The sequence below is a fragment of the Perognathus longimembris genome, chromosome 25 (genome assembly GCF_023159225.1).
Source record: "Perognathus longimembris pacificus isolate PPM17 chromosome 25, ASM2315922v1, whole genome shotgun sequence".
NCBI classification, from domain to species: domain Eukaryota; kingdom Metazoa; phylum Chordata; class Mammalia; order Rodentia; family Heteromyidae; genus Perognathus; species Perognathus longimembris.
Window position 1 is genome coordinate 25,082,492 of NC_063185.1, and position 13,324 is coordinate 25,095,815.

Sequence of the window (13,324 nt, forward strand, 5' to 3'; positions counted from 1 at the left end):
GGGCCTGAGCACTGTCCCTGGCTTCTTTTTGCTCAAGGCTAGCACTCTGCCACTTGAGCCACAGTGCCACTTCTGGCCATTTTCTATATATGTGGTGCTGAGGAATCGAACCTAGGGCTTCACGTATACGAGGCAAGCACTCTTGCCACTAGGCCGTATGCCCAGCCTGGGAGAATTATTTTTTATCCTTCATGGTTTGTAAGATGTTTTCATAACTTGATATAGACTATATATTCTAAAAACATGTATGCAATATGATTTGGGATGATTCCATCAAATTATTTCATTTCTTGCTGGGTGCTAGTGGCCCACACCAGTAATCCCAGTTATTCAGGAGACCACAAACTGAGGATTGCAGCTTGAAGCCAACCAGGCTTTGAAGTCTGTGAGACGAATCTTCAACCAACCACCAAAAACCAGGAAGTGAGGCTGTGCCTCAAGTGAGGCTAGCATTGAGTAAAAGAAACGCAGGAACAGCACCCTGAGTTCAACCCCCAGAACTGGGGCGGGGGGTGGGGGAGAGGAGTCTAATTTCATTCAAAAAGTTATTACTGGGTTGGCTGACCAATGTGGAAAGGCTAGTTCCCAGGCTCTAGTGCAGAGCCATGAGGGGGCACTAAAGCAACTCCACCTCCCACACCCCTCCCTTTTTCCTAAACAAAGGAACAACTCACCTGGAAGCCACGTGGGACATGAAAGAGGCCACTTTCCTACTTCTGCAGTGACATGAAACAAGCAAGCATATGCAGAAAGCAGATCTGCGGGGAGCTCTCAACAGCCCAGCTCCTGAGTTCAAGCTACCTTTCAGCAAAAGCCCATGATAAGAACTTACGTCACCTACCATGTCCTCACAAATGTACTATGGCTTCAACATCACTTCAAAGAGGTGATTTTAATTCCGTAAACTGTAATGGTATGCCACTGAATTCCTGATAACACATAGCCGTTTTTCTGAAAAATTTCTTAACAGAATTTTAGAGTATTTCAACATTTTATTAAGAGCATTGGCTTTGAACTAGTAGCTAGAGTAACAATCGCATGAAGCCAGGTATGTGTGCTGCATTTTACTCACTTTTGATTTATTGACATGACTTAGCAATTTACTGGACAAAGGTCAAACTTTTTGCTTTTTTATTAAGCACATTCCACAGTACAAAGCTGTCATGAATAATATCTGTACAACTTAACAGTTTCAATAGCTGTTCAGACACAAATTTATTTCAAACAGATAATTGGCAAACATAATTAATTACAAGTTAGAAGTAGACTATCCCAGTGCTTTAAAACATTAATATAGCAGTAATTTACAGTTGCTCAATTATGGTTAGCAAAATAAAGTTCAGAGTATGGCTGGGAATTACTACCATAATCCCAGAAAGTTGGAAGTCCTTGGGTGCCCAAAGTCCCCTGCTATAATTTAGTAGGCACAATTCTAAGTTTGTGTGTATATTCAAAGGCCATGATTTCCCAAGGACCAAGAGGAACTTCTGTATTAAACATGCAAAAGCAACAAAACCCCCATTCGCTCAACACTTTCTTCCCCCTTCCTCTCCTTCCCTGCCGGGCTCTCCCTGACAGTCTGATTGCAGTGCTGTTCCTTGAAAAGTAGTCTCACTGTCACAACCACCTTCCAGGGACTGCATCCACCTTATGAATGGAGATTTCTTTCTTTTACACTTTGAGACACAACCTCTCAATAACAAAATTAATTTAGTAACAAATGAGAAGTATGTACTGAATAAAGACAAAAGAAAAACTAACAAGCAAAGCTGACCCAATAAACACATCATATACACACACTCATTGATCCTCACACCATTCTCAAGGCCAGGACAGTAAGGGGCCTCCCTGCAGCAGCAGAGGAATCCTAGGGAAGGGGTCTTGTTCACAAGGTGGCCCATTGGTCCTTTAAAATAACATTGACATTCCTTGATCTTTGGAAGCAAGAGAGGGGGGTCAAATTAATACCTAATATTGGAAGAAGGAAACTGGGTGTTCTTTCTATACACAACCAATGTGACATTGGTTGTCCATTGAGCAGTGCCAGTCTCACTTGGACTGCAGGGCACCTAACTGATGTCACAACAGTGGCTGGCACCAGACCTGACTGGGCAGGGACTTAGGCCTGAAGCTTTGTGCCACTCTGGGGCAGCCTGCCCTCAGCGTGGGCACTAGACCACCAGCTGACCTGCTCTGCAGGCTCCAACCCACCAGCTCCCAACTACCAAGAGCCAGTGAGACCCATAACAGGGCCTTCTTGTTCTCTCCCTTTCTTGGGGGCACTATGGAACAGAGGGATGACTGATGGCAAAGCCAAACCAACATGGTGGGAAATGACCACCTTTACTTAGAAGGAAAAGAACAACAAAAACTTAAGGTTCCTCCTATTGCATATACTGCATGACAAATAGAACATTTTTGTGTTAAACTTTAGAAGTTACATTTTAAAACAAGATTTCCATTAAAAATACACATACCATACACACACAATGACAGTGACAAAATGAAAACACCACATGAATACTGCAGGAAGGGTCCTAGGTAATCCCCATCAACCCTGTTGTCAGGCTCCCAAGACCAGACTGTGCTTAAGTACGAGCACACTGCATTAGTGTCTGGGGCATAGGGCCGACTCCAGCCATCTTGAGGTGAAACTGCTATGTACATTGTATCTACATGTGGACACAGTATTTTAAATTAGAAGGTAAGCACACAAAGAAAGATGTCACTCTACCAAGTATCAGAAGATAGTTGGGGACAGAGGACAGTTAATAAAAAGAAAATAGCTATATTATCTGTGGAGAGATAATATAACTGGCTTAGAGTTCTTTAAATTAAAAGAAATTGGTACAGAAAGGAAGTGTAATCAAAAGACATAACTGAAATAGTCCAGAGAGATTTTTTCCACTGTCCAACATATTCCTAATACAAGTCAGAATTTGTAATGACTTGGACGGTCAAAAGGAGAATGCTAACTTCTGAAAAGGAAAGCCCTCAACATTCTGGGTAGGTGTTTGGCACCCAAAATTTCACTGAAGAATGTTGTTTCTTAGTATCAGACCAAAGTGCAAAGCAATATAAATTAGAAGCTGAGTCTTCTCTTGGCGGCCAGTTTACTTCTGCAAAACAGACCGAAAATTCTTTTCATATGAACAATGTACATTTGAAGCGTTAGTTTGTTTTTTTTCACTGATGGGTTAGGAAAAGGGCTTCTGTCCTACTTGAAGTCAGTGAGGCTAGGGAATCCTTCAAGTAGAGCCAAGATCGGCGGTGAGAAAGGTCGGTGCTTGAAGAGTGAGGCTGCTTTGCATCTACCCAGCGTCTAGAACCAATTCCAGCTTCATAACTCAGCTGTGAACGAACTCACTTAGGCATCTGGTAGCCATGTAGCCAGTAGTTCAAGACTAGGAAACCCTGGAAGACAAAGGTGCATGGATGTTTATTCTAGTTAAACAAAGGCATACACCTGCACATCCATGCCCATCCACACCACAGAACACACCAGTACACATGAGCTGATACTTGTATTTCCAATAACCAACCCAGGAAAGAAGCTCTAAGTTGTATTATGGCTACTGCATACCAGATATCCTACATATTTCAACTCACAATAACCTGAAGAGGTAGAAATTAATATTATAGCAATTTTGTAACTAAACTAATGGAAAAAAGTATGCTTACTCCAAAGTGGTAGCCATTAGATGACAGCAGGATTCAGAGAAGGCTGACTTAATAACCTATGATCTTTTACTGCTGCTACGAAAAAGTATACGTTCAATCCCAATGCCTAGTATTAGGGTTTTTATAACACATTTTTCATGACACAGGAACTTGTGGGATATGTCGCATCTCCTCAGAAGAGCCCTCAACTATCCCTCTGAAGCTCAAGAATGCAAAATAAACAAACTCATACTGCCAGGCAGACCACTCATCGCACAAAATAACTTTTAAAAACATAGGGTTGGGAGGGGAGGTACCAAATATTCCATATTTTCTTGATCATGGTCTTGAAGCAGAAAATACATATTACACAATAGATGAATGTAGAAGTCAGGATTTCTATCATTTTTATGTAACTGTGTATGTACACATGCGGGAAGACAATGCTTATCATGAGTATCTGTAATGAAAGCTGATATTTTCTGACCTAAATCAAAACAAAGTCAAAATCCTTTCAAATTTCTTCATAACCAATGATGGATCACAATCTTTCCAAACACTGAACTAAGCCAGTGCACTGCCCAGAAGATCAGCAGTCACCTTAGATACAAAACTACAGCAAAAAAGATGGATGTTTTAAAAGCATGTATGCTTGTTCAGAGGCAACTTTTACAAGTGGTTGTCACTCTCATAAGCATCAAGACTACTGAATGAATTCAAGAGATCAAATTTCTGTCTGATCTTTTCTCCTTAAGGGTACTTCTGCATACCTGCACTCATCAAGGGCTCTGCCAAATGCCACTGCCACTGACCTGGCTCTTCCAAGATCATTAGCTAGGATGAACACTTGAAGAAATCCACCCAAAGGGATTGAAGGTTTGGACAAGGATCAAGAGAATGATGAGAACATGGTTTCCTTTAACAGCTGAAAGCTAGGGATGCAGAAACTGGCCATAAATAGCCAACAATGGGATTATCTCAACAACTGAGTATTATCGGGAAACCAGGAATGCAATTTAGATAAATATTGACATTATTAACATGCAATAATTTCACAATAAGGAGAAAGAAAATAGTTAAAAATCATAGTTAAGAAAGTAACAGATGGGCTGGGAATATGGCCTAGTGGCAAGAGTGCTTGCTTCGTATACATGAAGCCCTAGGTTTGATTCCCCAGCACCACATATATAGAAAATGGCCAGAGGTGGCGCTGTGGCTCAAGTGGCAGAGTGCTAGCCTTGAGCAAAAAAAGAAGCCAGGGACAGTGCTCAGGCCCTGAGTTCAAGGCCCAGGACTGGCAAAAAAAAAAGAAAGTAACAGATAAACCATGATGGTTTATATTCTCCTAATAATCATCTTATATTACCTTGTAATAGGAAAAAGATTAACTTATCGCTACTGTATGTACAGCTCTTAGGAATTAATTATTTTAAGAAAATTACTTGGGAAATGAATCTATTGCAAAATTTCCTAACACAGAGCTATACTTACCTGATATTTTAGACGTGAATTATTTTACTAAGTTAAATCATCACTAGAGTAGTATTTTTTGTTGTGTGTGTGTGTGTGTGAATAAATCTTAGTATCACTTGGTAATTATTTTTCCTATTACAATAAAAGAATCTGGGAAAGAGGAATAAAAAAAAATCTGTAAAGGTGACTGCCAAGGTTGTCAAAAGTAGTTCACTTTGAAGAGACAAACACATTTTGTGGTTTCATTGCCTGTGAGGAGTTAGGGAAATTACTACCTAATAAAATAGGTAAGATTTAAAGAATTTGCAAGATGAACTTGAAACTGCAAATCATACCAGAACCAATGGTTCTCAGGCCCCAAACAGGAGGACAGGAGAAGTACCATCAATTTCCACTAAAGCCAAAGAGAAATGCACTGCTTGATTTCTCAAGGCAGTTGTGAATGCTCACTAGATTCTATACTTTGCCTACTTCAGACTAGTATTTACTCTATGTTCTTTGATATACTGAATGCTATTTTATGCATTTATTTATTTTTTGAGGTAGAGTCTCATGGTGTTGCCACACTGGCCTTAGAAATTAGTGACAGAAGGATATTGATACACATTGTGAAACAGAATACAGACCAATATAAACCCTATCCATCAATGATAGTGCTGGAGCTGAGCATGGAAGCTCACATTTCAATCAACAGAAGCTGGGTTCAAGGACACATTTGCCATCCTAGCTATGCAGGAATTTATATAAGATCGCAGTCCTAGGGACCTAGATTTACATGTGAGGCCCTACCTGAAAAATATAAAAAACAAAAAGAACAGGAATATGCACAAGGCCCAGACCACAAAAAAAGAAAAATCATCATCATCATCATAGTGCTATAACTAAATAACTATACAAAAGTGAACAATTTCTTTCTTCCACCATATCACACACAAAGATACTAAATGGGCCAAAGATCTAAATGCAAAAACTAAAAATAATTTTATTTTATTTTTTTGGCCAGTCCTGGGGCTTGGACTCAGGGCCGGAGCACTGTCCCTGGCTTCTTTTTGCTCAAGGCTAGCACTCTACCTCTTGAGCCACAGCACCACTTCCAGTCTTTTCTATTTATGTGGTGCTGAGGAATTGAACCCAGGGCTTCATTCATGCGAGGCAAGCACTCTGCTGCTAAGCTACATTCTCAGCCCTAAAAATCAAAAATTTTAAATTATACGAATTCAAATACAGCAGCCACTGGTCATATTGACCAGTAAATGTATACATTTCAAAACACTAATCAGATAGTACACCTTAATTATACCTTAGTAACACTGAGTAAAATAAAAAAGTATGGAGCAAATGAAAGGGGCAGGGCAGATGGAGACAAATACATAAGTGCTTGTGTATGTAGAAATATATCTAGTACTTGTGCTAGTTAGAAAAGCAATACATAAATACCTGAGTGTAGCCATGAAATTGGGAGGGCTGTGCTTGCAGGCCAGCCTGGGCAGAAATGTCCAAACAACTATCTTAATGAAGGAAGGAAGCCATATACCAGCAACTACGAGAAGCATAAAGCAGGTAGATTGGATCACAACTCAGGGATGGGCCCTATCTTAAAAAAATAGTGAAAAGGAAATTGGGGCATAGGCTCAGCAGAACGTTTGCCCAGCAGAGAGGCCCTGAAAAAATTACTTTTGTGTTTTCCCGCCCCCCAACTATTTATAAATGTAAAGACTATTGTTAATCTGTAGTGACAAGAAAAGGGAAAAAAATCAGGGAATGGGCCAAATTTGGCACGGGGCTATAGTATGTTACCCCCTTTCAAGTTTCCCAGAAGATATCTATAGGATGCTAGAATCTTGATTAAGGAGTGTTCTATAGAAAATGTAGTAGCTTTGTGATTAGGGACCATAAGTTTCCAATGTTTCTATCTAAAAATGTTCACAATTCTGCTCATAGACTCCACTGTACTTTTTATATTACTTGATAAACAGGAAAATATAAAAATGATGAAAAACTACTAAATATTATTGGCCAGGATGCTAGGGTCTGAAGCTAGGTTGAAGGGAGACTGGGAAGATTGCAGATCTAGGCTAGCCAGGCAAAAAGTTGTAAAAACCCCATCACAATAGCCAGGTGCAGAAGAACGTCCCTATTACCCCAGCTATGTAGGAGGCTAAGACTGGGAGGAGTCAGCCAGGGCAACAATGTTCAGAAGACCCAATCTCAACAGAAAAAGCTAGATGTGATGGCATGATGTGTATGCTAGTCCAGCTATAGTGGGGGGCATAATAAGATTATGGTCCAGGTTGGCCTGAGACAGGAGGCGTGGCTCAAGTAATATAGCTCACCTAACAAGTACAAATCTCCAAGTTAAACCGTAGTTACACACACAAAGCTGAACAATGTAATGCTTTTAAATAAATACAAATTTGATTAGCCACATTCTTTTTATATATGTGCATATTCATAGTAGCAGGAATAGGTACAAATCTATTTCTTAAATCTACAAAGTTTAATGTGCATTTAACTCACTAGTCCCTTGCAAAATTCTTGAACTGTAAATACTGTGAGGAATATACTTTAGGGGTTCTTTTGGCAAATACCTCCTTTGATTCATCCTGTGGGAGTGGAAGTTGAGTGTGGTAAAGAGGGATTTTGACTACTTTAGTGATAGTGGGTTTTGGGGGAATAACTCTGAGGTTCAAACTTAGGGCCTCGATCTTGCTAGTAGGAGGGACTTTATTGCTAAGGGACCCTTCCAGCATTTTTTTTTCCCCACTGGTTGGTCTTTCAAAAAATTATTAATGTGTATTAGTGTTATTAAAGAGGTGTTATACAGAGGGATTACTTTTACATATATCAGGTAATAAGTACATTTCCTTTCATACAGTGTCATCTGTCCCCTCATTTTCTCCCATTCCCTCCCTCCCATACCCACAAGCTATATAGTTTACTTTTATCAATGTCCAGTGAGCTCCACTGCTGCACTTCTTCATCCTTTTTCCTTGGATTCTGTGCCTTCCTCCCACCCTCCTACAAATATGCACGTGAATATACTGAATATGAGGTACAGAATACAAAATCATCAGCAAAAGAAAAGTAAGAGTCCTCTGTTTCTTTGGAGTTTGTTTTAGTATGTATGTTATTTTATATACATATGAAGAGGCACTTGGGTATTACACCTTGTGATTCTCTCCTAAAAGTATCCTCTTTTGGTCTCACTGTATGTATCTAGAATCCTATAATTTGTCATACCCCAATGTGTTTTAGATTTAACTTCCTCATAACAGACAAACTTATGATATTATTTTATTCTTTCTGACACCTCTGTAATAAACTTCCATTGTATATAGCTACCTCATTTTTTGGATCTACTCATCTATTGTGGGGCATCTGGGTTGTTTCCATATCTTGGCTATTGTGAAAAGCACAACAATGGACATGGGTGTGCACTGGTTAGTCTAGAGATAGAGTCTCACTTCCCAAGTAGGCTCATGCCTAGACTATAATCCTATTTTGTGCTTCCCACCATAGCTGGGATGACAGGCACCTATCATCACAGCTAGAATGAAATGGAGTTTCTTGAATCCTTTTTATTGGGGCTAATCTGAAACCTCCATCCTCCTAATCTCAAGTCTCCTACAACTAACTATAGGAAGTGGGTTTCATGCCCAGGTTGCCTTGAACCATGATCCTCCTATTTCAGCCTCCCAAGTAGCTAGGATGACAAATACAAACAAAAGGTGCTAAGTTTTTTGTTTGTTTTTGGTGAACTAATGGAAACAAAAGAGAAATGAGAGATTTTCAGGAGCAGGGGGTTTTACTGGGGGTTTAACTCAGGGACCACATTGTCAGCTTACTTGGTTGAACAGCACCCTGTCACTGAGCCACACCACACTACCAATCCAGGAGACTCTTGTATTAAAAAATAAAATCCAAAGGAGTAGTATGATAGTATGATCAGGACTTCATTTAGGAAAATAAGCTTTTAAAAACAAGAACCACATTCATCAATTTCAGGACTGTCACAGAATTAATATCAAAACAAGGAGGGTCTAAAGTTGGGCTCAGGATTCTAATGTTAGACCTTGGTTTTATGAGACCATGATCTAGTCTTACACAAGACCTCTGTGAAAGCTGACGCACCTAACTGAGACCATCAGCATGGAACTGAAGTCACAGGCGTGGTAAAGGGGGGTTGGGGATATACGCACCTGAAGTGGGTAAAAGTGCAGACTGTTATCTGGAGATGTAAGTGTATGTTCTGGAGGGAGAACGTGTCTCATTCTGAGCACTGGGAGGCACATTTAAGAAATCCCAAATCAAAATAGTGTCATCATGGGAGCTGCTGATGATCTGAAACTCATCAAACTGCAGCCGAAATACTCGTCCAGAATGTTCCTGTGAGAGATAACAACTTAATTAGTAAAATATGATACAATTCGGGTGAAGGTGGTACATGCCTGCAACACTAGCAATTCAGGAGGCTGAGATCTGAGGATCAAGGTTTGAAGCTAGCCCAGTCAGGAAAGTCTGTGAAACTCTTATCTCCAATTAACCACCAAAAGGCTGAAAGCAGAGCTGTGCCTCAAGTGGCAGAGCACTAGTCTTGAGCAAAAGCTCAGCAATCTGTTCATCCAGTAAAGCAGCCCAGATCCTAGCCCAGTATTTTGCCACAAAGGAAAATTACATGAGAATCTCACAAAGCCTTAGGCAATATTAAAAAAAAAAAAAGGATATTTTAAATACCCACTTATAATAGTAAAAACCAGAACCAGTCTGTTCAGGATGTTGAGGTCTGAGCATCTCAGTTTGGAGCTAGCCTGAGAAGACAAATCCACGACTCTTAACTCCAAAAAGTTCAGAAGACTCCATCTCAATCACTGGCTGGGTATAGAGGTGTGAGCCTGTTCTCCTACCCATGGGAGAAGCAGAATAGCTGGGCACAGTGGCAACACAAGGAAGTACCATTAGGAAGATTCTAACCAAGGCCAGCCAGAGCATAAAGCCACACCCATATTGAAAATAACCAATAGAAAAATGGCCCAGGGGCATGGCTGAAGAGATAAAGTGCCTTCTTAGTAAGCAATAGGTCCTAGGTATAGTTCAATCTCCAGAAACCCCTCAACATACTTCCCCTTTACCCCCAAAGCAGAGTAAAACATTGGAAGCATTACCATTAAAACCAAGAAAACAATGGCCCTAACTATAGTTCCACATGGTCTAATTAATATAATAAATGAAGACATAAAAGAGAGAAAAATTGGGGCTGGGGATATAGCCTAGTGGCAAGAGTACCTGCCTCGGATACACGAGGCCCTAGGTTCGATTCCCCAGCACCACATATACAGAAAACGGCCAGAAGCGGCGCTGTGGCTCAAGTGGCAGAGTGCTAGCCTTGAGCGGGAAGAAGCCAGGGACAGTGCTCAGGCCCTGAGTCCAAGGCCCAGGACTGGCCAAAAAAAAAAAAAAGAGAGAGAAAAATTACTGAAGACAAGAAACATTTATGAGCATTTTCAGGTGTCTATCTCTTTAAAAGTGCAATGAACTATATATACATACTAGAAACAGCTTTAGGTAAAGTTGTTCAAACATGATAAACCTGCAAAAATAATGCATTTTTGGCATTTGCCCTGAAAATATATCTGGTAGTTCATGCCTGTAGTATTAGTTACTCAGAAGACAGAAATTAGGAAGACTTAAGTTTTAAGGCCAGCCCAGGCATGAAGTTAAGGCATAGTGGCACATGCATGTCATCATTCTAGCTGTTCAGGCAGGAAGCCACAGGTAGGAAGACTGCTGTCTAAGGCTGGCCCTGAGAAAAATTCGAGACCCTACCTTAACAACTAAAAGCAAAAGAGGTCTGGGGTTTGGCTCTGAAGGAGTTCAAACCTCAGGACCCCTAAGAAAGAAAAAAGGTCCTTCTTTATTCAGTTTTAAAGCAAACAAAAAAAAAATGACATTTGCATTGACCTTGAGGTTGCTATGCAAAATATGTGAAATAGTGAGGCTCAAAAAGACAATGTATGATCTTATATATATATATATTAGAATACATATATATTCTAAAATTAAAAAGTTAACCTCAGCCAACACTAATGGTTGAACCTGCAATCCTAGCTAAGAAGGCTGAGATCTGAGGATTGAGTTTTGAAGCCAACCTCAGGAAAGTCCATGAGATTCTTATCTCCAATTAACTACCAAAAAGCTGGAAGTAGAGGTGTGGTTCAAGTGGTAGAGAGCTAGCATTGAGCACAAAATAGCACTGAGGCCCTGAGTTCAGGCCCTAGGCCCAGCACCAAAGACAACAACAAAAGTTATTAACCTCATAGAAACATGGAGAGGATGTGACAGAAGGGAATGAAGGAGGATAGACATGAGGGAAAGTGTATAAAATTTTAGTTCTGCTACAGGAATCCATTTCAATGATCTACTCACTAAACAGTGGTCACAATAAATAATAACTGTGTATTTCAACATGGGCAAAATAAGTTTTTAACTTTTTTCAAAAAGATGATAAATTGGCGAAGTGATAGATGTTAATTAGTTTGGCTCAACTTTTCTATATAATGTACATGTAGATCAAAACATCACATCGTGGGGCTGGGGATATAGCCTAGTGGCAAGAGTGCCTGCCTCGGATACACGAGGCCCACATATACAGAAAACGGCCAGAAGCGGTGCTGTGGCTCAAGTGGCAGAGTGCTAGCCTTGAGCGGGAAGAAGCCAGGGACAGTGCTCAGGCCCTGAGTCCAAGGCCCAGGACTGGCCAAAAAAAAAAAAAAAAAAAAAATCACATCGTGCCCTACGGATATACTTATTTCTTACCCACCAATCAACTAAAAATAAATTTAGAAATTAAAAATAAAGTACCTCTTATGGAACTGTAACCCTTTTGTACAACTATATTTAATAATAAGTATTGAATATTTCTATATGCCAAAGCAATAAACCATATAATTATAAAATTGAGCAGAAATTCTGCTTTAATAGTACATAAATGTGCTGTATTTATGAAACGTATCACAACCAGAGAGGAATCTATTTGGGAGATTAAGGAAAAGACAATTAGTTAACCATATAAAGACATCAAGGCATCTATAAACAAGAAAGCTTACACTCATTTCTAAGAGCTTATGGTAATGTGAATGACTAATATTGAGCTGGGTCAAGGGTCCAGACCTGTATGTAACCCTAGCATGGGAGAGTGAGATAGGAGGATGGTAAGCTTTAAGCTGTACACTGAAACTCTGTCTCAAAAACAAGGGGGAAAAGGCGCATTATTCTCTGATTTTGTTTTTTTGTTTTTTGCCAGTCCTTGGGCTTGGACTAAGGGCCTGAGCACTGTCCCAGGCTTCTTTTTGCTCAAGGCTAGCACTCTACCTTTTGAGCCACTGCGCCACTTCCGGCTTTTTCTGTGTATGTAGTATTGAGGAATCGAACCCAGGGCTTCATGCATTCAAGGCAAGCACTCTACCACTAAGCCATATTCCCAGCCCTCTGATTTTGTTTAAGTAAACTTAACAGTGCATTTCTCTGAAAGCGTGCTGTGAGATATACAGTTTGCTTAATCTACCCAGGCAGTTATGTGCAAATGGCCATCTACCAGCACAGGAAAAGACAACATACCACCAGAGTGCGCAAACACAGGGTGCTTGCTGGGGCTCGAGGGTCAAGAGCAGCTTGCAGATCCCAAACTTTAATTTTCCTACAAAGGAAAGTGAGATTGTGATTACTGGGAAATTTACCATGTTCCATACTAAACTTTTTTTTTTGCTAGTCCTGGGGCCTCGGTACTGTCCCTGAGCTTCTTTTGCTCAAAGCTAGCACTCTACCACTTGAGCCACAGCACTACTTCTGGCTTTTTCTGTTCATGTGGTACTGAGGAATCAGATCCAGGGCTTCATGCATGCTAGGGAAGCTTTCTACCACTAAGCCACTTTCCCAGCCCCCATACTAAACATTCCCATGACCAAAAAAATTAAAAAAAGAGGGCACATGGAAGGCTAGTGGACATGTTTGTATTTTTACAAATTTTTAAACCAATTATGCTTGTCTTAAAAGAAAAATAATAATCTAAACAGTCTCAGAATTGTTAAAGTTTTAAGGAAATCTTTTGTCAAAAGAGGTAACAAAATCACTTTATGTTATCTAAACACAATTCCAGACTTGGTAACTTATGTCACCAAATTCACATTATTCAGGG

At 40.1% G+C, this 13,324-nt stretch overlaps 1 protein-coding gene across 7 annotated transcripts in view; it reads right to left on the reverse strand.

Annotated features, from left to right (window-relative positions):
• Positions 1–972: 972 nt before the first annotated feature.
• The window catches only part of Fbxw11 (F-box and WD repeat domain containing 11), a 103,050-nt gene continuing 90,698 nt past the window's right edge, over positions 973–13,324 (reverse strand). For all 7 annotated transcript variants that reach the window (XM_048333937.1, XM_048333933.1, XM_048333932.1 and 4 more), the window contains 3 exons: positions 12,748–12,826; positions 9,333–9,519; positions 973–3,414 (listed from right to left, as the gene is read on the reverse strand). In XM_048333937.1, the coding sequence (XP_048189894.1) occupies positions 9,358–9,519; positions 12,748–12,826 (241 nt within the window). In that variant the 3' untranslated portion in view covers positions 973–3,414; positions 9,333–9,357. The remainder of the gene's footprint in view (positions 3,415–9,332; positions 9,520–12,747; positions 12,827–13,324) is intronic.